Source organism: Oncorhynchus kisutch, linkage group LG28, assembly GCF_002021735.2.
Source record: "Oncorhynchus kisutch isolate 150728-3 linkage group LG28, Okis_V2, whole genome shotgun sequence".
Lineage (NCBI taxonomy): Eukaryota > Metazoa > Chordata > Actinopteri > Salmoniformes > Salmonidae > Oncorhynchus > Oncorhynchus kisutch.
Genome location: NC_034201.2, coordinates 27,400,231 through 27,424,926, shown reverse-complemented (window position 1 = coordinate 27,424,926; position 24,696 = coordinate 27,400,231). Strand labels below are relative to the sequence as shown.

Here is a 24,696-nt window from a genome sequence, read left to right as displayed (position 1 = left end):
CTCTCTCACACACACACACACAGAGAGAGAGAAAACAATATTGATTGTCCAACGACCAACTTAACATTTCTGTACTGTGTATTGTGTTTGTTGTTTATTTGTCACTTCCCATGGTGCCATACTACTTCCTGCACAGCTCGCCAGCCCTGCTGACCCCATGAGATGATTAACAGCTGACCTCCCTATTGTGAGCAGAGGGAGGTGAGGGGGGAGTGTGGGACAGCCCCCTCTGGTCCGCAGCTGGACAGCAGGCATCCTGCCAGTTCGCCTTGACATCACTGGGAGAGAAACCACAGCACCAGCTTTACCACAAAAAGCCATCCCGCTTGTATTTATTTTTGATAGCTGCTTGTTCTCTCTCCAGTGGAAGATGATCCCAAACTGAGAACAACTACTGGCATCTCTATTCAGGTATGGTTTAGTTTGTTGTGTCTTTCTTTTGGCAGTTAGTTATGATGACTCTCCTTAATGTACATACATACATACCTCCATCCCTTACTTTCCCTCTCTGTTTGTGTTTGTATAGTTTCCCAGGTTGTTCTAGCACATTTCATCTGGTGTTGGTCTGGTTATAATGATGTTGTTTTAAGATTGCAACTGAAAAAAGCAATTGTTTTACAGTATTATGTAACTTTTAGGAATGGGCTACACATCTCAGAATTGGTGAAGCCCATCTGTGTAAAATCAACACATTTACAAAGAAGATGTTGTTCAACATTAGCTGCACATCAAAAATGTAGCATCACAACTATTCTACAGATAAGGTGTAATGAGATCTCTAGTTTTTCCTGTACAGAAAAACATTCGGAGTGCAATTAGTACTGTTGATTACAATGCCTTGGGCGGTTGATGGTCTGCTGCACTCTGGAGTCAGTCGATATTGATGTGTTCCTGAAATCCTGCACGCAGCGCAGCACGTCTGCCGCTACGAGCTGTTTTGGCGGTCCAGTAGGGGAGAGAGTGAGTGACAACACGAACAGAAACAGTGACAACAAGAAATAGAGATTTGCCCGGGGTTTATTTGGCCACATCTGGGCAAATCTATTATCTAAGCCCTCGTAAGTAAGAGTAAAACCGTAATCTCCTCAAATCCATCACCATGCGCCTTGGTTGTTACCAGATTAATTTAGAGGATCAATCATAATCCCTATAGTTTAATTATATCCAGCAGAGACCGATGATATCACACGGCGTAAGTCAGATTGGTACGATCTGAAAGTTGTTGGGGGGCAGGAGAGGGGGAGGAATGATGTAAGAATTTATCCTGAGGAGAGGGAACCATCTGTTGAAAGAACACCCTCAGTGTATCAGAGATCTGGCATACACCCACTGACCCACAGCTGGATTTAGCCTACTAACAATCCCTGAACTATGAAATATGACTGTCCATAATCAGGACATAAGGAGTTAAGTTCCACCATTATTGTGGAAGAGTTTCATTTAGTCTCTTTCCTCTGTAGTGGTGGTTGATAATTGTGTGGCAACTCTCAATCGGATTCTATTGCTTCAACAGGAATAAGAAATCAACTTTCTGGGCCCTCAGTAGTTCAACTGCCACACAGAGCACAGGAATCTACAGTAGTCTCGCTGATGGCTTTCACCATGATGTGCAGCAGGGTGACATTACACGAGCCCCATAACGGTGACTACAGGAGTCCTACAAGAATTGACCCCCGCAGGAACTCAATTCCACCAGCACAGACTCTCAGAGCCAAACACCTCCCTAGACCACCCCCAGAATCAACATGCTTCACCCCATATCCAAAGAGGGTACCTATTGCAGAGAGTAAATTTTGTTCATTTGTGTTTTGGGATATTGTTCAGTGGGTTGTGTTGACACTGGATACTGTTCCCAGCACAAATACATTGTAGATCATGTATGTAATGTATGAATCAGTCAATTAATTGTTCTAACATTTTTTTCAGGTTGCAGCAAAAACCAACATGGCTTTGACAATGCTCAACTCCACAAGGATCTCTCTCATCCCCAACTCAAATAACAACAACTATGACAACTTCCCAGGTGTCTCACCCCAGCCAGCCTCCTCTGCATCCCCCCAGCCACAGCCCCAGAGCCCAGGCCCCCATCAGGTTGTTGCAGGATTGATCAGCCAGGAGGTAGACACCTGCCAGTATATCATCCCAACTGAGGAGCCAGCCACTTCTCACCGCGGACGCCACCTCAAGCGTTTCAGCTCCAGGTGGTACTCAGGTGCTCCCTTTGGTGGCCCCTTTGGTAGCACCCGTAGCTCCGCCCATGGCACAAGTGGTGAGAACAAGCCACGCTGCAAACTCCTAGGTGACGAGAGGCCAAGTTATGGCACAGTCAACAAGCAGCGTCAGCGCTACGTCACCAAAGACGGGAAGTGTCGGGTCAACCTGGGCCCTATCGAGGACAAGAGCCGTTTCCTCTTGGACATCTTCACCACTCTGGTGGACTTGAAGTACCGTTGGTTCCTCTTTGTCTTCACCATGTGCTACGTTGTCACGTGGGTGGCCTTTGCCGAGATCTACTTCCTAGATGCCTGGCTGCGGGATGACGTGGCCCACGTCCACGACCCTCAATGGCAGCCGTGCTTCGAGAATGTGGACAGTTTCATCTCTGCCCTGCTTCTGTCGGTGGAGAGCCAGAGGACCATTGGCTATGGCTCCAGATTGGTGACGGCCAACTGCATGGAGGGTGTGGTTCTCCTCATGGCCCAGTCTATCATTGGCTCCATCATCGATGCCCTCATGGTTGGCTGCATGTTCGTCAAGATCTCCCGGCCTCAGAAAAGGGCCCAGACTCTGATCTTCAGCAAGCACTGTGTCATATCGGAGCGCGACGAGAAACTCTGCCTCCTCTTCCGCATCGGAGACCTGAGGGCGAGTCACATGGTGGACGCCAAGATACGAGCCAAGTTGATAAAGTCTAGACAGACCAAGGAAGGGGAGTTCTTACCACTGGAGCAGTCAGAGATCAACCTGGGCTACGATACCGGAGGAGACAGGCTCCTGTTGGTCGAGCCACAGACCATCACCCATGTCATCAACGAGAGCAGCCCCTTCTGGGAAATAGGGGCTGAGCGTCTGACAAGGGAGAGATTTGAGATCATCATCATTCTGGAGGGAATTGTGGAGGCATCAGGTTGGTAGGCTTTGAATATTAGAATGTGACCTCAAATTATATCTAAAATCATTAGAAAAAAATAATGCCCTCATGTCTGTCACTGTAGCATAAGAGATAGATGTGTAAAGTTTAAACGTCTCATAAATGCCTTGCTGTGCAAAATGTGGGGAAAAATGTAGTCTCTTCTGTGTTGTAGGTATGATATGCCAAGCCAGAACCTCCTACACTGAGGACGAGATTCTGTGGGGCCACCGATTTGAATCCTGCATGTCTCTGGAAAAGGGGTCTTATCGGGTGGACCGTGGTGCATTTGACAAAACCTTCACAGTACAAACCCCCACCCTTAGTGCTAAAGAGAAGAGTGATGAAAAAGAAGAGGTCCTCTTTTAGATAATAGAACTGTACTATTCACACTGAGCAAACAGCCCTTGTATTAAAATAATTTAAAGGCCAAGACTTCTTGTGAATGCCCTTAGTTCCCTCCCCTCCCTGAGACAAACGTTCCTGTTGTCTCTAATATTGTGGACAAACATTCTTCAAAAGAGTAAGACATACAGTGCCTTGCGAAAGTATTCGGCCCCCTTGAACTTTGCGACCTTTTGCCACATTTCAGGCTTCAAACATAAAGATATAAAACTGTATTTTTTGGTGAAGAATCAACATCAAGTGGGACACAATCATGAAGTGTAACGACATTTATTGGATATTTCAAACTTTTTTAACAAATCAAAAACTGAAAAATTGGGCGTGCAAAATTATTCAGCCCCTTTACTTTCAGTGCAGCAAACTCTCTCCAGAAGTTCAGTGAGGATCTCTAAATGATCCAATGTTGACCTAAATGACTAATGATGATAAATACAATCCACCTGTGTGTAATCAAGTCTCCGTATAAATGCACCTGCACTGTGATAGTCTGAGGTCCGTTAAAAGTGCAGAGAGCATCATGAAGAACAAGGAACACACCAGGCAGGTCCGAGATACTGTTGTGAAGAAGTTTAAAGCCGGATTTGGATACAAAAAGATTTCCCAAGCTTTAAACATCCCAAGGAGCACTGTGCAAGCGATAATATTGAGATGGAAGGAGTATCAGACCACTGCAAATCTACCAAGACCTGGCCGTCCCTCTAAACTTTCTAAATGTCAGTCTCTCGATGTGCAAAACTGATAGAGACATACCCCAAGCGACTTACAGCTGTAATCGCAGCAAAAGGTGGCGCTACAAAGTATTAACTTAAGGGGGCTGAATAATTTTGCATGCCCAATTCTTCAGTTTTTGATTTGTTAAAAAAGTTTGAAATATCCAATAAATGTCGTTCCACTTCATGATTGTGTCCCACTTGTTGTTGATTCTTCACAACAAAATACAGTATTATATCTTTATGTTTGAAGCCTGAAATGTGGCAAAAGGTCGCAAAGTTCAAGGGGGCCGAATACTTTCGCAAGGCACTGTATACATTAGCATGATAATCTTCACCCTCAACCAGAATTTGAACTGTGTTGACAGGGACAGCATTCATGTGGGTGATTTACACAGAAGTAAGTGTAGTAATGAGTATGCAGCCATGACTCCATGCTTTGTTAGATTACAATACTGTTTGTGTCTAGTTTATAGTTCATAATGGATAGTTGTAGTTCATTATGGATACGTGTTAACTGCTGCCTCCCAAATCATAGAAATATGGAGCCAATCATTATAGGTGTTGAAACTGCTTCCCTCTTGTTTTTGTCAGGATTTTTGTTGTTTTGAAGGTTAAATCTGTAGTCTGTTTTGAATCACAATGTCACATGTATTTCATAGTGATTGTGAATTCATGATGATGCAGTGATAAGGCCATAATGATTCAAAATGTGATACATTTGAATGATGTCAGTGTTGTTCAACTGTTATATTTATTCTGTCCCTGATGTAAATGTATTACACATATCAGTCCTCTACAGTGCCTTGAAAAGTGTCCTCAACCAGAGTTTTCTAATATGGTTGCCTTTTGACATATTAAACTTAGATTTTTTTTTTCTTCTGACAAGTCATGACATTTGTCCCTCCAAAAAGGGAATAATTATTTATAGGTTCCCCCTCATTCTATCCAAGAAAAAAAGTGAAATACATCAAAAAATGATTTAATCACATAAATGGTCCTCTCATTGACAGACTACAACTATACTGCTAATATATACTGCAGTTGCTGATTTGTTGATAGGATGGATTATTTGTCCATTTGGTTCGAAGGTAAAGTCGTCTTCTGCCTATTCCCCAACACTCTCAGTTGAGAGGCTGTAGGGAGAAGGCAAACTGCAAGATATTTAATAATTTCAGTATTATTTTTATTGCTTCTTCTGATTTGTTCACTATTTCTCACTTTTAAATGGCAAATTTGGCCTAGGCGTGGCCAGAGTCTTGGGCATAGTGGAACTTTGCTTTTGATTGGTTTATGTGAGTTGGCTTCTTCAGCCTGCACAGTGCCTGAAGGGTTTTGGTGCTGCTAGTCAGTCAGATGTTCTCCAAATCAAACATGGCGTCTTTCGTGACAGAAGTCCTTGCTAGTTCTGGTAAACTTGAAAAAGAAGACCTCGCTGCTAAAATTAGCAAGCTATCACGGAAAGTAGAGGAAACTAAGGTAAACAGACGAGTTTAGCTAGCTCACGTTAACTAGCCCGCGAAATAAACAAAACAATTGGGCTAACTTTTATCACAAAGCGAACAAAATCTTGGGTTTATCGTTCGAACCCGTCTTGCTAGGCTGGCTAGCCTAATCTAACTAGCTTGCGAACAGAAACCCCGAGGATGACTGGACTAACTAGCTAAATTAGCTAGCGAACATTACCCCGATTATGATACGATTTGCTTGCTAGCTAGCTACACAGAACAAAAATATAAACGCAACATGTAAAAGTGTTGGTCTCATGAGCTGAAATAAAAGATCCCCGAATTTTTACATACGAACAAAAATCTCTCCAATTGAGTGCACACATTTGGTTACATCCCTGTTCGTGAGCATTTGTGCTTTGCCAAGATAATCCATCCACCTGACAGGTGTGTATCAAGAAGCTGATTCAACAGAATGATCATTACACAGGTGCACCTTGTGCTGCCCAGACAATAAAAGGCCTCTCTAAAATATGCAGTTTTGTCACAAAACAATGCCACAGAGGGAGCGGGCAATTAGCATGCTGACTGCAAGAATATCCACCAGAGCTGTTTTAATGTTAATTTCTCTACCATAAGCCACCTCCAACGTTGTTTTAGGGATTTTGGCAGTACGTCCACAACTGCAGACCACGTGTAACCAAGCCAGCTCAGGAACCTCACATCCGGCTGCTTCACCTGCAGGATCGTCTGACACCAGCCACCAGGACAGCTGATGAAAATGAGTAATTCTGTCTGTAATAAAGACCCCCCCCCAATTTGGTAATATCCAATTGGTAGTTATTCTTGACCCATCGCTGCAACTCCCCTACAGACTCACTTAAGGTCGAGAGGCATGCATCCCCCGAAACACGACCCTGCCAAGCCTGGGCTTCACTGCTCGCTTTACCTGGAAGCCAGACGCACCCATGTGTTGGAGGAAACACTGTCCAGTTGGCGACCGAAGTCAGCTTGTAGGCGCCCCGCCCTCCACAAGGAGTTGCTCGAGCACGATGGGACAAGGCAATCCCGGCCGGCCAAACCCTCTCCTAACCCATACAACGCTGGGCCTATTGTGCATGCCCTCATTGGTCTCCCGGTCACGGCCCGCTGTGACCCAGCCTGGGATCTAACCCAGGGCTGTAGTGACGTGATGCAGTGCCTTAGACTGCTGCACAACTCGGGAGGCTGTAATAATGCCCTTTTGTGGGGAAAATCTAATTCCGATTGGCAGGGCCTTGCTCCCCAGTGGGTGGGCCTATACCCTCAAAGGCCCACCCATGTCTGCATCCCTGCCCAGTCTTGAAATCCATAGATTAGGGTCTAATGACTTGATTTAAATGGACTGATTTCCTTATATTAACTGTAACTCTGTCATATTGTTGCATGTTGTGTTTATTTTTTTGTTTGGTATAAATATTAGCTGTAAATCTAACGTTAGCTTTCTAGCCACAAGAAGTCGCTGTTAGCCAATTGCTTGCTATCTAATGTTAGCTTGGTGCCAATGCCACAGCCTTGTCTGTGGCAGCTTAGCAAGCTGACTACAGGCCAAGGATCATGCCAAAGTAGCTGTAGCAACCTAGCTTCTTGACAAGGTTATCGAGCAACGTGTTCTGAACAAGTTGGCTTAGTAAGAAGCATGGTAGTTAGGTTACTCGTGGACATTCCACACAGAAACAGCTGTTCAGTGTTGAATGATGTTTCATGGTTGTCTTACTACTCTGCCCACATTGAAAAATAATATAGCTTGCTTTTTTATCAGGGGTATTTATGCAATGTGGTATAGCTTTCAGACTCTTTTCATCATTGCCTTACACTTTGATTATTTCCCTCTGATTATTTCCCTCAATCTCACTATCTGTGTTTCTATCTCCCCATAGGAAGAGGTATGTGACATGATCAACAAGATATACAATGAGTTTCTACCCAGCATGCAGGGGGCAGAGATACTCATGGGACAGGCTGAAGAGGTTTCTAAAGAAATTGATGTCCTCAAAAGCTGCATTGAGACAGAGGTAAGCGTCATGAACCTGTTCATGAGTCATTGGCATCTCCTTGTGTTTTTGGGAGGTGTTACCGAACTGACACAGTTGGCAGAGACATACTATTAAAAATAAGTATGTGTGTTTACAGGTGCAGCAGAATCTACATACAGCCGTGACGGAATATGCCAAGCTAAAGCAGCAGCTGGAGAGAAACACTACTGTCATTGCCATGCTCAGGCACCTAGAAGAGGTAGCCTAAGTAGCTCCCCGCTGTAGCCCTACAGGCTCACAGTCATGTACAGTTATTTTCAGTTAAATTCTGTCTTGGGGCATACCATTGGAGAGGCATGCAAGATACTTTTGTGTATATATAGTGTATGTGAACACTCCTTCAAATTAGTGTATTCGGCTATTTCAGCCACACCGTTGCTCACAGGTGTGTAAAATCGAGCACACAGCCATGCAACCTCCATAGACAAACATCGGCCTTACTGAAGAGCTCAGTGACTTTCAACGTAGCACTGTTATAGGATGCCACCTTTCCATCAAGTCAGTTTGTCAAATTTCTGCACTTCTAGAGCTGCCCCAGTCAACTGTAAGTGCTGTTATTGTGAAGTGGAAACAGTTAAGAGAAACAACGGCTCAGACGCGAAGTGGTAGGCCACACAAGCTCACAGAACTTGACCACCAAGTTATGAAGCGCGTACCGCGTAAAAGTCTGTACTCGGTTACAACACTCACTACAACATTCAATACCGAGTTCCAAACTGTATCTGGAAGCAACGTCAGCACAAGAACTGTTCATTGGGAACTTCATGTAATGGGTTTCCATGGCCAAGCAGCCGCACACAAGCCTAAGATCACCATGCGCAATGCCAAGCGTCGGCTGAAGTGGTGTAAAGCTCGCCACCATTGGACTCCGGAGCAGTGGAAACACGTCCTCTGGAGTGATGAATCACACTTCACCATCTGGCAGACCGACGGACGAATCTGGGTTTGGCGGATGCCAGGAGAACGCTACCTGTCCCAAAGCATATAGTGCCCACTGTAAAGTTTGGTGGAGGAAGAATAATGGTCTGCACAGAGCCCTGACCTCAACCCCATCGAACACCTTTGGGATGAATTGAAATGCTGACTATAAGCCAGGCCTAATCGCCTAACATCAGTGACTGACCTCCCTAATGCTCTTGTGGCTGAATGGAAGCAAGTCCCTGCAGCCATGTTCCAACATCTAGTGGAAAGCCTTCCCAGAAGAGTGGAGGTATTAATGCCCATGATGCTGGAGTGAGATGTTTGACAATCAGGTGTCCAGGTGTTCATGTAGTGTATTTGTTTGGCAACGCTTTTCCCACATCGGAGAGTATATCTGTGGATGGCTTGGATGAGGAAATCATTGTTTGCATTGCCCAGGAATGAATTAAATCCAATTGTTAGATGCAAATCCAATTGTTTGCGCGTACACGTTAACAATTGGATGTAAGTATTTTGTGGGCAACGCAAACAACGATTTCTTTATCAGTATCATCCACCGACTACGGATGGTACTCTTTGACTTGGGAAAAGCATCGCCAAACAGGCACAGGTACGGGTTAGCAAATATCTCGCAAGTTGGCTATATGTTATGGGCTACTCCCCACTGTAGCCCTAACCTGTTCCCCACTGATATCTACACAGTGCAGTATTCAGCCCTGTTAAACTGAATGGTGTTATTTATCATAATGCACAAATGTAAATGTCAATGCATTTTTACATGTCATACATTTTCTATCTTGTTAATTTTTCTGTTGTTCAATTTAGTTTCACATTGCAATGGAGGAGTTTCACAAAGCCCTACTGGAGAAGAAGTATGTAATTGCGGCCAAACAGTTAGAAAAGGCCCGGCACAGTGCAGACTCTCTGAAGGCGTGGAAAGGCTCTGACCTGCCCCTGCTGAGAGCACTCAGCTCAGAGCTCACTGTCCAGAGAGAGAACCTCATCTACCATCTGGGGGACGAGTGGAAGAGACTGGCCGTCTGGAAACTGCCTCCTTCCAAAGGTAAAAAGGGTACCAGGAATCATCTAGATTAGGGAAGACCCTGGGCTGATGCTTGGCCTCATAATGACATGCCTCAATTTCTTGACCATGAAGTGTTAGTAAGTAGAAAGTAGCCATTTTAGGGCAATTGTATTGAGGACAAGTAGGTTGCCTGAGGTGTGTCAGCTGCACTCCAAAGGGTACAACATGGAATCCTCCGATATAAATGATATTATCTAAAATGTGTTTTGTACATTTTTATTTTAAAGGCGGTAAATTGCACTTCATTCATGCCACCAAAGACACTGGTTCTGTGTGTCCATCCATCCTCTCAGAGCCGACGGAGATGAAGTCGTTCCTGAAGACGGAGCTACTGCTGACCCTGGGCGGGACCAAGGAGCCCCAGCAGAGCCCTCCGCCTCTGCTTTCCTGTGTCCTCCAGGCCCTGACCATCCAGGGGGAACTACAACACAAGATCAAACTCTTCAGTAAGACCCAGTGTCCAGTCAATCAGTCAGTCAATGTTTTTCTCACTGTAAAGCTGACGGAATCAAATTATTTGAATACAGATCATTCTCTGTTTGTATTAGTCTGACTATTGAGTTTTAATAATCTGGAATGCCTCTCTGTTCTGTACATACACTGTGAGGCTGCTTCCATAGCACCCTGTTAGTCCATCATGAGACAGCCAGGCTCTCCCGCTCTAGGCCAGGTGCTGCTGAAGTACCTGCTGAAGCCCCTAATCACGTACCCCTCTCTGAACGTGGAGGTGTCGGAGCAGCAAGATGAGGGCACCCTGATATCTCTCCAGTTTGCCGAGACCCCCGAGGAGCACCCCAGCCCCTCACAGGTCTACACCAAAGTCCTGATGGTACTCAAGACCTTACACACACACCTGCTAGGTAGGCACCCTTGCAAATAGTCCTAATTGTTGGTCATTTAGCGCTGGTTGAGATCCTTTAGTCATAGAAAATAGGAAACTAGTTGCTATGCCAGCCACCATTTTAGAGCAGTACCATTGGCCCTATAACGACATGTATCTTTTGCTTTGCAGACGTATCAGTTGGTGAGAGAAAAGTGTCTGTGATACTCGGAGACCTGGTATGGCAGGATATGTCTCATTGCATCATCCATGAGTGCCTCCTGTACTCCATCCCAACCAATAGCTGCCAGCTTGAACAGTACAGTGCAGTATGTATCAAAGGCTGACCAAGTACTCCAAATACACCTCTATACCCTCAATATGCACAAACAATTCATTTTAAAGGCAATACAGTCTGTTTTATCAAAGAGATACAAATCCCTATATTTTTGGAACTAGTGACTTGATAGAGAACAAGGATACGTTTTATTCTGTTGTTCATTATTACCACCATATATGTTCTCACCCATAGGTGATCAAAGAGACGGAGGAGTTTGAGAAGTCCTTGAAGGAGATGCAGTACCTCCGAGGAGACTCCACCGAGCTGCTCAAGTATGCCCAGGACATCAACTGCCACTTTGCCAGCAAGAAATGCAAAGACGTGATCGTGGTGGCACGCAAGCTGATGACCTCCGAGATGCACAACACCGTCAAAGTGTGTTATGTTCTCCTGCAGTCTATCCATGGTCTTATCTGTGTGGTTTCTAATTATTAAGTACACTGACAATAGCCACGCAGTTGACACCTGATGTACAGTATGTGGTTTGATTGCCACGGCAACATCAGAACATACAGATACCCAGAGAAGAAAATACATGCAGCTGGGCTAGGTGAACTGCTTTCAATCTTGCACTGCAGGTAAATGCACAGAAGTTATACTCGAATGTACTTCTAACATAATTTCCTGCCAACAGATCACCCAAGATTCTAAGCTTTCCGTCCCCATGCTGCCCAACCCTGGCTCTGGAGACATCAAGGGCAAACAGGGGGCCAAGAAGCTTGAGGCGCCCAGGTTGGATAACGAGAAGCAGCTGGGTGCGCGGACGCTGTGCCTGCCTGTGTGTCGCATCAGTGAGTCGGTGCAGCAGCTGATGGAGCTGGCCTTGCACACGCTGTCCGAGGCTGTGGGAAACTCCAGCCAATGGTACGCTCTCATGTTACGCAGCACCATGTTACCCACTGTCACTGCACATGATGACATGATATTAACTCTTCAGCTTTAGCCCAGTGTTTCACTAAAGTTGTTAGTGTTGCAAAAATTACAATTTTTTTCCTTCTCTAATTTTTGTCCCTCAAAGTGCTACCCAACTGTTCTTCACAGTGCGGAATATATTCCAGCTATTCTATGATGTTGTGCCTACATACCATAAGTGAGTATATTCAGTTTTCTTCTTTTATTTTTAATGCTGTTTTATGTATAATCAATTTCAGAATGAACATTTCCTCCTCTCTGTCTCACTTTCTCTCTCTCTCTCTCTCTCTCTCTCTCTCTCTCTCTCTCTGCTCTCCAGAGAGAACCTGCTCAAGTTCCCACATCTGGCGGCCATCCAGCACAACAACTGCATGTACATCGCCCACCACCTGCTCACCCTGGGCCACCAGTTCAGTCCACACCTGCCTGACCCCCTCAGTGAGGGTGCTGCCACCTTTGTGGACCTGGTGCCCGGCTTCAGGAAACTGGGTAAGGAAAGGAGCGTGTCCCATGGCTCGCCCAGCGTTAGCATGGCTTTTGTGCACACTTGATGGGCTTTTGTGGAGGTTGAGCTGTTTTTGTTTTTTTTCTCCAAAAAGGATAATGAGACCAGGGAGATATGAGTCAATCATGTTCTAGCAACATCTCAACGCCAAAGTAGATGAAAAGCGAATGTACACTTCTAGCTCTGACTAGCAATATTCCCCAGGCGCTCATTGCTTCCTGGCCCATCTGAACGTCCAGAGAGCAGAGATGCTGGAGCGTCTCTCCACCGCACGCAACTTCTCCAACCTGGATGACGAGGATAACTACTCTGCAGCCAGCAAGGCCGTTAGGCAGGTCAGTGTTCAAGTAGACCGCCAATATCACTGGAAGAGATCTACAATTGTGCGTATGATAACTAGCCAGAAATATGGAATTATATCTCCAGTATTTTAAAATAAGTTGTCTCAAAGGGCAACTATCAGCCAGACATTCTAAAATGGTCAGTTAAGCATCAGTTAAAGGCATAGTTCAGCGAAAATGTTTAAGTAAGCATGATTAGCATAGTAGGATGCCATTCATTTTTTGGACAATGCTAATTATGCTAACTCCTGGCTGTGGCAAAAGTAAACAAAATATTATTGTGGATGCTGTCACTACGGGCCTACAGACACAACCCAAGGTAAGAGGAATTTGACAAAAATATCAATGTTGGCTAAAATATCCCTTTTAAGAGTCAGATCAAAAGTTAGCAATGCTTGGCTTGTATCAAATGCACTAACAATTCTTATAGGATGGGGTCACTGTTCCATTACTGAAAATGGATTGATTCATTTGCAGGTCATCCATCAGCTGAAAAGGCTGGGCACCGTCTGGCAAGACGTTCTGCCAGTCAACATATACTGTAAAGCCATGGGGATTCTCCTCAACACTGCCATCTCAGAGCTGATTACCAAAATCATGATGTTGGAGGTGAGGGCAGGCTCTTATTTGACAAGGTAGCTTGTGTTTCTGCAATGATTTTACAGGGGGAAAATATAGTTAATCTTGGTTGAATGAGTGGGCTTCCTCATCCCATGGTTTCTATCCTATTTGGCTCTTTAGGATATCTCCACTGAAGATGGGGAGCACCTACAAATCCTCTGTCAGACCATTATCGAGGAAGGACCCCCGGTGTTCATTCCACTGCCTGAGGAGAACAAGAACAAGAAGTACCAGGAGGAGGTACCCGTTTACGTGAAGAAGTGGATCACCTTCAAGGAGCTGGTCATAGTGCTGCAAGCTAACCTGCAGGAGATAGTTGACAGGTACAAAAAGGAACTTCTCAGCTTGTCAAATCATCATTAAAGTTATTCATTTTCATAACAAAAAATTATGACAACCACAATTCCAAAAGTGTACACACGGCTAATCCATATAATTAACTGTTTCTTATTTGGATTACTTGTGTGTATGTTTGATTGGTATACCACTGAGTCCTCTTATTGGTTGATTTGTCCTTGTTTCCTGTCTGAAGGTGGGCGGAGGGGAAAGGGCCACTGGCGCTGGAGTTCTCTAGTTCCGATATGAAGTGCCTAATCCGAGCTTTGTTCCAGAACACTGAGAGGCGGGCGGTGGCTCTCACCAAAATCAAATAGACTCTCCTTTGCTCTCTTGCTTCCAACAAATGACCCCAATAAGCTGTACCACTTTCCTTCACTGCTGTGGAAAACAGTGTTCATTAATGTCTTTGTTTAAGCTTAGTTGTGAATTTAAATGCAATATATGCCATTGTATATCATAAAACAAGATTTCAAATACAATGTTGTGTCCAGCTTTTTTCCCAAAATATTTTAAGGTGCAATATGCAGAAATCAATGCCATTCCTGGTTGCTAAAATTCTAATAGTTTACCTAATTTCAGTTTGAGACAAAAATATCAAGTATACTGTAAAGAATCATTGTACCATCTTACCCGCTGTGAAATATATCAACACCGTTATCCCAGAAACCCTAGACCCACTCTAATTTGCATACCACCCTAACAGATCCACAGATGATGCAATCTCTATTGCACTCCACACTGCCATTTCACACCTGGACAAAAGGAACACCTATGTGAGAATGCTATTTATTGACTACAGGCCCTGGGACTAAACACCTCCCTCTGCTACTGGATCCTGGACTTCCAGGCAGTGAGGGTAGGTAACAACATCCGCCACGCTGATCCTCAACACGGAGGCCCCTCGGGTGCGTGTTCAGTCCCACCCTGTACTCCCTGTTCACTCACGACTGCACGGCCAGGCACGACTCCAATACCATCATTAAGTTTGTCAATGTCACAACAGTGGTAGGCCTGATCACCAACAATGACAAGACAGCCTATAGGGAGATCAGACCTGGCCGTGTGGTGCCAGGACAACAACCTCTCCCTCAATGTGATCAAGACAAAGGAGATGATTGTAGACTTCAGGAAAAGGAGGAAGGAGGACATTCTCATTGATGGGGCTGTAGTGGAGCAGGTCGAGAGCTTAAAGTTCCTTGGTGTCCACATCACCAACAAACTAACATGGTCCAAGGACACCAAGACAGTTGTGAAGAGGGCACAACAAAACCTATTCCCCCTCAGGTGACTGAAATGATTTGGCATGGGTCCTCAGATCCTCAAAAGGTTCTACAGCTGCACCATCGAGAACATCCTGACTGGTTGCATCACTGCTTGGCCTCCGACCGCAAGGCACTACAGAGGGTAGTGCGTACTGCCCAGTACATCACCGGGGCCAAACTTCCTGCCATCCAGGACCTCTATACCAGGCGGTGTCAGAGGAAGGCCCTAAAAATTGTCAAAGACTCCAGCCACCCTGGTCATAGACTGTTCTTTCTGCTACCGCACGATAAGTGGTACCGGACCGCCAAGTCTAGGTCCAAGAGGCTTCTAAATAGATTTTTACCCCCAAGCCATAAGACTCCTGAACATTTAATCAAATGGCTACCCAGACTATTTGCATTGCCCACCCCTCTTTTACACTTGTGCTACTCTGTTTATTATCTATGCATAGTCACTTTAATTACCTACATGTACATATTACCTCCGAGCATTGACTCTGTACCGGTATCCCCAGTATATAGCCTCGCTATTGTTATTTACTGCTGCTCTTTAATTATTTGTTTCAATTAATATTTTGTAAGGTATTATTTCTTAACTGCATTGTTGGTTAAGGGCTTCTAAGTAAGCGTTTCACTGTTGTATTTGGCTCATGTGACAAAATGTGTTTTGATTTGATATATTTTCAATAAGCAAAAACATATTTTCAGCTGGTGTACAAAACCGAAAGTAAAAGATACAAAAAATTCATCTTAAAAATGGGAAACATAAAAATAGCACTTGCTTTCAATGAGAATAACAGATCAATTACTTGATCAACTTGCCCCAAAATATATATATTGCAGCTTGAATACAATTATTTGTATCTGAAACTGTTTCTGAATGAGCACTATGGTTGTGTTTACACAGGCAGCCCAACTATGATATTTTGTCTAATTATTGGCAAAAGAGCTGATCTGAAAAGTTCAGATGGGACATTTATACACCTCTCTTCAAGCATGATCCATATGGTGCGTTCAAGACAACTTAATTTTGGTTAACCCAAAATTGAAGTCTTGCATAATTGGTCAGCTGCTCCATTAAGTGCTGGGTCCATAGATGGACGAAGAGATGCAACACTTTTTCCGTTTGGAGTAAACGGTTTTCGTTGCAAAAAGCTTTGCAACAGACAACGTTTTGCAATGAATCTGACTAATGAACTACATCTCCCATATCCCTCTTGCTGTTTCATTAACGTCATATTTATGCGTCTACATGCGTGTCTGCTTCAGCGTTTTTATACCTATGGCTGAATTACCAAACATTTATTTTTCAAATATTGAATTCTCCGACCAAACCTGTCCCTCAGGAAAAAGATGGGGAAGAAAAACCCAACCGACACCGCTGATCCTGTGAATAACTTCGAGCGATGGAAGAAGAAATACAATAAGACAAAAACAAGAGTCAAACAGGAGAAAACACAGAAAAGGAAACCTGAATGGCAGGTGGAGAAAGAAGGTATTATCCTACTAGGTAGGGCGAGACGAGCTAGCTAACGTTAGCTACAATCAAACACCTCATGTAGAATTAGGACTCACATCGGCTCTATTCATGGCTTGTCTACCTGCAATGTTGGAGAACGTCTGGCAACTGAACATGTCCTAGGTCTGTAAATGAGATATCTAGCTAGCTATTACATCTTCAGTTTTATCAAAGCAATCTCCTGTCCCATAAGTCATTTTAGGAAGTCCTAGGTTGCGTAACGATAGCTAAATGATTGCTGTTGACAATGATTTGTATCATATCACTACTTCTGGGGCAGTGTAGATACACTTGAACACTTTTGTCTTCTAGATAAATGCCAAGGATGCTGAGAGGTTTTCAGATTTCCCCATCTCCAAGAATACCCTGTGAGGTAAACATAAATTGGTTATGAAATGGCATTGACTGCTTTTGCCATTAATTCAATGTGAACCAACATGCCATTGGCAAACATATTATACCATTGAAAGTATCTCTTGTTTGGGATTGACATTTTTGTTGTTTACCCCAGGTCTAATGGAAGCACAGTATCGTCAGCCCACAGAAATACAGAGACAGACAATTGACTTTGCGTTGCAAGGCAAAGATGTTCTGGGTGCTGCAAAGACTGGTTCTGGAAAAACACTGGCCTTTCTCATTCCTGTGAGTACCCAATTGTGTTCTATATCTATGCAATATTGCAAGCTGATATTTGATTTATTTCACCTTTATTTAACCAGGTAGGCAAGTTGAGAACATGTTGTCATTTACAATTGCGACCTGGCCAAGATAAAGCAAAGCAGTTCGACACATACAACAACACAGAGTTACACATGGAGTAAAACAAACATACAGTCAATAATACAGTATAAACAAGTCTATATACGATGTGAGCAAATGAGGTAAGAAGGGAGGTAAAGGCAAAAAAAGGCCATGGTGGCAAAGTAAATACAATGTAGCAAGTAAAACACTGGAATGGTAGATTTGCAGTGGAAGAATGTGCAAAGTAGAAATAAAAATAATGGGATTCAAAATTAATAAATACAGTAGGGAAAGGGGTATTTGTTTGGGCTAAATTATAGATGGGCTATGTACAGGTGCTGTGAGCTGCTCTGACAGCTGGTGTTTAAAGCGAGTGAGGGAGATAAGTGTTTCCAGTTTCAGAGATTTTTGTAGTTCGTTCCAGTCATTGGCAGCAGAGAACTGGAAGGAGAGGCGGTCAAAGAAAGAATTGGTTTTGGGGGTGACCAGAGAGATATTCACGATGATATGAATGCAGATGCAATGTGCATCCATTATTTCAGGCTATTGATGGCTTGTCATTGCCTTTCACACGTCTTGGTTTCAATTCCAGGTATTGGAATGTTTATCGTCAGCAGTGGACAACAATGGATGGCCTGGGGGCCCTCATCTCCCCCACACGAGAGCTGGCCTATCAGACCTCGAGGTGCTCCGTAAAGTGGGCAAGAACCATGAGTTCTCTGCCGGCCTCATCATTGGCAGAAAGGTACACTATTTACTTTCAAGTACCTGTATTTGTTGATAATTTCATGTTGGTTTTGAAAGGAAACGTTTTGTGCCCTGTTATTCCTTTGGATTCTGCAACCGATCATTGATTCATTTAGGCAAGGTTAAAGGACACCCCCCAGACGAAATTGCCGCCACTATTTTGACATTTAGGTTACTTAGGCTACTTATACTTAGGCTACTTACTAATACACACTTAGGCTACTTATACATATAAGGAATTTCCACATGGAGTTAATAAAAGTCAACAAATAGGGCACTGACCACCGTCAGTCTAGCTAGCTACAGTATCTTGCTAACCTTTTCAAGTTTCAAGATTTATTCGTCGTATGTACGGGGTACGCATGGCATACTTTGTCCAACAAAATGCTTAATTGCAGGTTCCTTCTTGACAATGCAACAAGAAGTAATGAAAGATAATACCAACATAAAGTAAATGGCAGTATAATAGAATAAACATTTTAGCATAAGAATGGTACAGGAGGGCACAATTTATAGGCCAATATTTACACGTATTGGGGGGGGGGGGAGTGTATAAATTTAGCAGTATAATAAGAGTCTGGTAGGAGCAGTTGTGATTGTGTGTGTAGCATAAATGTATATACTGAACAAAAATATAAATGGAACATGTAAAGTGTTGATCCTATGTTTCATGAGCTGAAATAAAATATCCCAGAATTTTCCCATGTGCACAAAAAGCTTATTTCTCCTGACAGGCTTGGCATATCAAGAAGCTGATTAAACAGCATGATCATTACACAGGTGCACCTACTGCTGGGGACAATAAACGGCGACTCTAAAATGTGCAGTTCTGTCACACAACACAATGACACAGATGTCTACATTTTGGGGATTGTACAATTGGCATGCTGACTGCAGGAATGTCTACCAGAGCTGCTGTTTCAGAATTTAATGTTCATTTCTCTACCATATGCCTCCAACGTCGTTTTAGAGAATTTGGCAGTACTTCCAACTGCAGACCGTGTGTATCCATGCCAGCTTAGGACCTCCACCTCAAATCAAATCAAATGTATTTATATAGCCCTTCGTACATCAGCTGATATCTCAAAGTGCTGTACAGAAACCCAGCCTAAAACCCCAAACAGCAAGCAATGCAGGTGTAGAAGCACGGTGGCTAGGAAAAACTCCCTAGAAAGGCCAATACCTAGGAAGAAACCTAGAGAGGAACCAGGCTATGTGGGGTGGCCAGTCCTCTTCTGGCTGTGCCGGGTGGAGATTATAACAGAACATGGCCAAGATGTTCAAATGTTCATAAATGACCAGCATGGTCGAATAATAATAAGGCAGAACAGTTGAAACTGGAGCAGCAGCACAGTCAGGTGGAAGTTGAAACTGGAGCAGCAGCATGGCCAGGTGGACTGGGGACAGCAAGGAGTCATCATGTCAGGTAGTCCTGGGACATGGTCCTAGGGCTCAGGTCAGTTGAAACTGGAACAGCAGCATGGCCAGGTGGACTGGGGACAGCAAGGAGTCATCATGTCAGGTAGTCCTGGGGCATGGTCCTAGGGCTCAGGTCCTCCGAGAGAAAGAAAGAGAGAAGGAGAGAATTAGAGAACGCACACTTAGATTCACACAGGACACCGAATAGGACAGGAGAAGTACTCCAGATATAACAAACTGACCCCAGCCCCCCGACACAAACTACTGCAGCATAAATACTGGAGGCTGAGACAGGAGGGGTCAGGAGACACTGTGGCCCCATCCGAGGACACCCCCGGACAGGGCCAAACAGGAAGGATATAACCCCACCCACTTTGCCAAAGCACAGCCCCCACACCACTAGAGGGATATCTTCAACCACCAACTTACCATCCTGAGACAAGGCTGAGTATAGCCCACAAAGATCTCCGCCACGGCACAACCCAAGGGGGGGGGGCGCCAACCCAGACAGGATGACCACAACAGTGAATCAACCCACTCAGGTGACGCACCCCCTCCAGGGACGGCATGAGAGAGCCCCAGCAAGCCAGTGACTCAGCCCCTGTAATAGGGTTAGAGGCAGAGAATCCCAGTGGAAAGAGGGGAACCGGCCAGGCAGAGACAGCAAGGGCGGTTCGTTGCTCCAGAGCCTTTCCCTTCACCTTCCCACTCCTGGGCCAGACTACACTCAATCATATGACCCACTGAAGAGATGAGTCTTCAGTAAAGACTTAAAGGTTGAGACCGAGTTTGCGTCTCTGACATGGGTAGGCAGACCGTTCCATAAAAATGGAGCTCTATAGGAGAAAGCCCTGCCTCCAGCTGTTTGCTTAGAAATTCTAGGGACAATTAGGAGGCCTGCGTCTTGTGACCGTAGCGTACGTGTAGGTATGTACGGCAGGACCAAATCAGAGAGATAGGTAGGAGCAAGCCCATGTAATGCTTTGTAGGTTAGCAGTAAAACCTTGAAATCAGCCCTTGCTTTGACAGGAAGCCAGTGTAGAGAGGCTAGCACTGGAGTAATATGATCACATTTTTTGGTTCTAGTCAGGATTCTAGCAGCCGTATTTAGCACTAACTGAAGTTTATTTAGTGCTTTATCCGGGTAGCCGGAAAATAGAGCATTGCAGTAGTCTAACCTAGAAGTGACAAAAGCATGGATTAATTTTTCTGCATCATTTTTGGACAGAAAGTTTCTGATTTTTGCAATGTTACGTAGATGGAAAAAAGCTGTCCTCGAAATGGTCTTGATATGTTCTTCAAAAGAGAGATCAGGGTCCAGAGTAACGCCGAGGTCCTTCACAGTTTTATTTGAGACGACTGTACAACCATTAAGATTAATTGTCAGATTCAACAGAAGATCTCTTTGTTTCTTGGGACCTAGAACAAGCATCTCTGTTTTGTCTGAGTTTAATAGTAGAAAGTTTGCAGCCATCCACTTCCTTATGTCTGAAACACATGCTTCTAGCGAGGGCAATTTTGGGGCTTCACCATGTTTCATTGAAATGTACAGCTGTGTGTCATCCGCATAGCAGTGAAAGTTTACATTATGTTTTCGAATAACATCCCCAAGAGGTAAAATATATAGTGAAAACAATAGTGGTCCTAAAACAGAACCTTGAGGAACACCGAAATTTACAGTTGATTTGTCAGAGGACAAAGCATTCACAGAGACAAACTGATATCTTTCCGACAGATAAGATCTAAACCAGGCCAGAACATGTCCGTGTAGACCAATTTGGGTTTCCAATCTCTCCAAAAGAATGTGGTGATCGATGGTATCAAAAGCAGCACTAAGGTCTAGGAGCACGAGGACAGATGCAGAGCCTCGGTCCGATGCCATTAAAATGTCATTTACCACCTTCACAAGTGCCGTCTCACCTCTGACTTCTTCACCTGCGGGATCATCTGAGACCAGCAGGCCGGACAGCTGATGAAACTGAGCAGTATTTCTGTGTGTAATAAAGTCATTTTGTGGGGAAAAACTCATTCTGATTGACTGTCTGGATCCCCATTGAGCCACGCCCCTGCCCAGTCATGTAAAATCTGTAGATTAGGGCCTAATTTTATTTCAATTAACTCATCTCCTTATATGAACTGTAAATCAGTAAAAATGTTGCATGTTGGGTTTTTATATTTTTGTTCAGTATGTGTGTGCATGCCTGAGTGCATGTGTGCTAAGGTGAGGAGAATCAGAGCAGGTGGTCAGTCCAGTTCAAGTGTTCAGGTGTCTGATGGGTTTCAGACACCAACTGGCTCAGAGACCATCTGCCTGACAGTTAGGGAGAACTGCTGGTCTGTGGGGTCCTTTGATGCTGTGTGCCTTATCCAGGCACCATTTTGAGTAGATTACCTGGATGGGTCTGACCCATCTTTGACTTCGCCATCTATTGTTATATACGTTTTGGCATCTTCCATAAATTGTAGCCGACAATCTGACATAGAAATAGTTAGAATAAGATGAAGTTCCGGTAATATGGATAACTATTGAAAGCAATGTTCCCTCTTTTTTTCGGCACAGCAAATTTCAGGTCGGCTGACACGCAAACTTCTGGCACCCGTTTATTGTGAACACTGAGGCAGTACACGCTTTAAGTTACCGTTATAACAGTGGCCAAGTAGGGCTCTGACTATTTTGATCATAATGTATCCCTATTAGTGGTTTACCATCTCAAACAATGGAGAAAATGCATCCTGTAACATTTAACATGGAAATAGCTGTCCTATCATTCAGCCAACAGTAGCAGCCAATGTGTGGTGTTCAATGTAGGCCTGCCTTCTGTGAGACTTTTGGAAAAAAATATGCAGGCCTTGACATTAACTTGTTTATCCACTTTTCCTTCAGATAAGGAGGTTACTGAAGATGTGTTTGGTTCAAGAAACCACTTTACAAAATAAATGTAATTATTATTACAATGCCATATTACAGAGAATCAGACAAATTATGCTACCCTCTGCCTATTGGCTACGCAGCTTATTCAAACCTCTCTCAAAATACAGCACTGTCCCTTTAAGACATAAAAATATAAACTCTTTACCTGACTTGCTTTTCAAAGATGTCTAGAAATGTACACATTTTGTGCTTTTGTAGGAATCAACCACTCCCTCATAGCTGACTAGAATTGAGCTATAACTGGTCTAATAACTCACTAGCAAAGAATATGAACAAATATGCACTCGTGGCTACATGCAGCTTCACATGCAACCACTGGTGCGCCTAAATAAAAATTGCAGGTTGCACAGCAAAATATTTGGGTTCATATGTGAGTTAAATGGTCACACTGTAGAGACCTGCAATGACTTTGCTCATCCCATTGGGCTTCTGAGTGGCACAGCGGTCTAAGGCACTGTATCTCGGTACTCGAGTTGTCACTACAGTCCCTTGACCAGGTTAGGGGAGGGTTTGGCCGGTGTAGGCCGTCATTGTAAAATAAGAATTTGTTCTTAACTGACTTGCCTAGTTAAATAAAGATACTATTAAAAAGGGAAATCCCTGAGCAGTTTCCGTCCTCTCCGGCAACGAGTTAGGAAGGACACCTTTACCTTTGTAGTGACTAGGTGAATTAATACACCTTCCTACGTGAAATTAATAACTTCACCATGCTCAAAGGGATATTCATTGTCTGCTTTTTAAAAATGTTTATCCATCTACCAATAGGTGCCCTTCTTTGCGAGGCATTGGGGAAAAACTCCCTGTTCTTTGTGATTGAATCTGTTTGAAATTCATTGAGGGACCTTACAGATAATTGTGTGGGGTACAGAGAGCAGGTACTCATTCAAAAATCGTGTTGAACATTATTGCATACACGGAGTCCATGCAACTTATGTGACATGTTAAGCACATTTTTACTCCTGTATTTATTTAGGCTTGCCATAACAAAGGGGTTGAATATTTACTTATTTTCTCACGACATTTCAGCTTTACAATTTTTAATTAGTGAAACATTTTCTAAAAACATACAGTGGGGCAAAAAAGTTTTTAGTCAGCCACCATTTGTGCAAGTACTCCCACTTAAAAAGATGAGAGGCCTGTAATTTTCATCGTACACTTCAACTATGACAGATAAAATGAGAAAAAATCCAGAAAATCACATTGTAGGATTTCTTATGGATTTATTTGCAAATTATGGTGGAAAATAAGTATTTGATCACCTACAAACAATTCTACTGATGTGGGTGTTTTTAAGGGATAGACTGACATAGAATGTCAAATTCTGTATGTAAAGTACAGCTGTAGTTGCCAGACTTTTATCTCTGTGGTATGTTTTTTTTGCAGGACCTGAAGAATGAGAAGATCCACCGCACTAACAACATCATCTGCACGCCAGGACGCCTGCTCCAGCACATGGACGAGACAGCTGCCTTCCACGCTTTCGATCTGCACATGCTTGGTACATAGTTAAACCTGAGCTTCTAGGCCACCATAAAAATAGTTTGACTGTTGTATGAGCTATAAGTTGTTTATGGACTTTTTTTCACATTCTTACCATTAATATTAAGCAACATTGCTTGAGTAGCACTGTTTTGATCTGTAGTCAGATCATTGGAGATTAATATACTTGTTTGCAAAATCTATGGTCTTGTGACATGGTCCTAATGGCTTTTTAACTTCCAGTTTTGGACATAGGTTTTGCCGACACTATCAACGCCATAGTTGAGAACCTCCCCAAGACCCGTCAGACACTGCTGTTCTCAGCCACACAGACCAAGTCATTGAAAGACCTGGCCCGTCTCAGCCTCCAAGACCCAGAGTATGTCTGGGTGCACGAGAAGGACAAGTTCAGGTAGGAGCTCTATTATATAACACAACAACACCACTATAGTCCTGTGTCAAACACTCTTAGTCTTGGCTTTTAGAAATCTGGCAGTTGGGGTTAACGTCCCTTGGATTTCTATAAACTCAGCAAATGAAAAACAGTCTGAATTGAAAATACTTGTGTACGGTAATGTTTGAATTCAGTAGGGATTTCAATGAGTCTCCGGAGCTACAAGTAGATCATGTGCATGTTAATACTCAGCGATTACAGGGTGCTTACATTGATTGCATATATCGGGACAAACTGACATCCAGTATTTGGTATGAATACAGGAAATGCAAAAGTGGTCCGGTACATTCAACAAATACGAGCGTTGTCATGGATGCTCTGTGAAGTCCCTAGCCCTTCTAAAGAATGACGTGTCACTATGCAGCCAGGTGCTGATTGATAGTATGGTTTCTTTCCCACTAACATAGAATTGTTTATCAGAATGTTAGCAACTTCAATCCAGTCTTACACTTTGATCATACAGCGCTTGCTTTATGCTCTTCTGTAGCTTTT

General features: G+C 43.7%; 3 protein-coding genes across 9 annotated transcripts in view; all 3 read left to right on the top strand.

The window, feature by feature from the left end:
- The first annotated feature begins 5 nt into the window (after nt 1–5).
- Nucleotides 6–3,714, top strand: LOC109872774 (G protein-activated inward rectifier potassium channel 4). Its single transcript, XM_020464099.2, has 4 exons — nt 6–411; nt 1,514–1,770; nt 1,927–3,127; nt 3,306–3,714. The coding sequence occupies exons 2-4, from the start codon at nt 1,591–1,593 to the stop codon at nt 3,497–3,499; spliced, it is 1,575 nt and encodes a 524-aa protein (XP_020319688.1). The 5' UTR covers nt 6–411; nt 1,514–1,590; the 3' UTR covers nt 3,500–3,714.
- A 1,855-nt stretch (nt 3,715–5,569) lies between these two features.
- LOC109872775 (centromere/kinetochore protein zw10 homolog) lies at nt 5,570–14,130 on the top strand. 7 transcript variants are annotated; one of them, XR_002252504.2, is made up of 15 exons: nt 5,570–5,724; nt 7,613–7,747; nt 7,866–7,967; nt 9,515–9,752; nt 10,001–10,219; nt 10,439–10,633; nt 10,786–10,922; nt 11,126–11,308; nt 11,568–11,797; nt 11,952–12,023; nt 12,165–12,334; nt 12,555–12,685; nt 13,169–13,326; nt 13,433–13,635; nt 13,845–13,957. XR_002252504.2 is itself a non-coding variant. In XM_020464101.2 (15 exons), exons 1-15 carry the CDS (start codon nt 5,602–5,604, stop codon nt 13,963–13,965), a joined length of 2,325 nt encoding a protein of 774 aa, XP_020319690.1. In that variant the 5' UTR covers nt 5,572–5,601; the 3' UTR covers nt 13,966–14,130. The 7 variants fall into 7 exon arrangements, 5 of the variants coding, with proteins under 5 accessions (XP_031663299.1, XP_031663300.1, XP_020319690.1 ...); XR_004205918.1 differs by having other exon boundaries at nt 5,571–5,724; nt 10,067–10,219; nt 13,845–14,130; XM_020464101.2 differs by having other exon boundaries at nt 5,572–5,724; nt 10,067–10,219; nt 13,169–13,300; nt 13,845–14,130.
- Nucleotides 14,131–16,100: 1,970 nt separating this feature from the next.
- The window catches only part of LOC109873419 (probable ATP-dependent RNA helicase DDX10), a 116,682-nt gene continuing 108,086 nt past the window's right edge, over nt 16,101–24,696 (top strand). Inside the window, 8 exon segments of the mRNA XM_031807437.1 lie at nt 16,101–16,408; nt 16,745–16,805; nt 16,944–17,074; nt 17,766–17,776; nt 17,778–17,851; nt 17,854–17,918; nt 23,655–23,769; nt 23,994–24,162. Of these exon segments, the coding sequence (XP_031663297.1) occupies nt 16,949–17,074; nt 17,766–17,776; nt 17,778–17,851; nt 17,854–17,918; nt 23,655–23,769; nt 23,994–24,162 (560 nt within the window). The 5' untranslated portion in view covers nt 16,101–16,408; nt 16,745–16,805; nt 16,944–16,948.

Bases quoted from the DNA above. Each gene is read 5' to 3' on its own strand.
- LOC109872774 (XM_020464099.2), top strand. From the start codon at position 1,591: ATGGCTTTCACCATGATGTGCAGCAGGGTGACATTACACGAGCCCCAT. The intron at 1,771-1,926 runs GTACCTATTGCA...CATTTTTTTCAG, and splicing joins TCACCCCATATCCAAAGAGG to GTTGCAGCAAAAACCAACAT. The intron at 3,128-3,305 runs GTTGGTAGGCTT...TCTGTGTTGTAG, and splicing joins GGGAATTGTGGAGGCATCAG to GTATGATATGCCAAGCCAGA.
- LOC109872775 (XM_020464100.2), top strand. From the start codon at position 5,602: ATGTTCTCCAAATCAAACATGGCGTCTTTCGTGACAGAAGTCCTTGCT. The intron at 10,634-10,785 runs GTAGGCACCCTT...TTTGCTTTGCAG, and splicing joins CTTACACACACACCTGCTAG to ACGTATCAGTTGGTGAGAGA. The intron at 13,301-13,432 runs GTGAGGGCAGGC...TTGGCTCTTTAG, and splicing joins CCAAAATCATGATGTTGGAG to GATATCTCCACTGAAGATGG.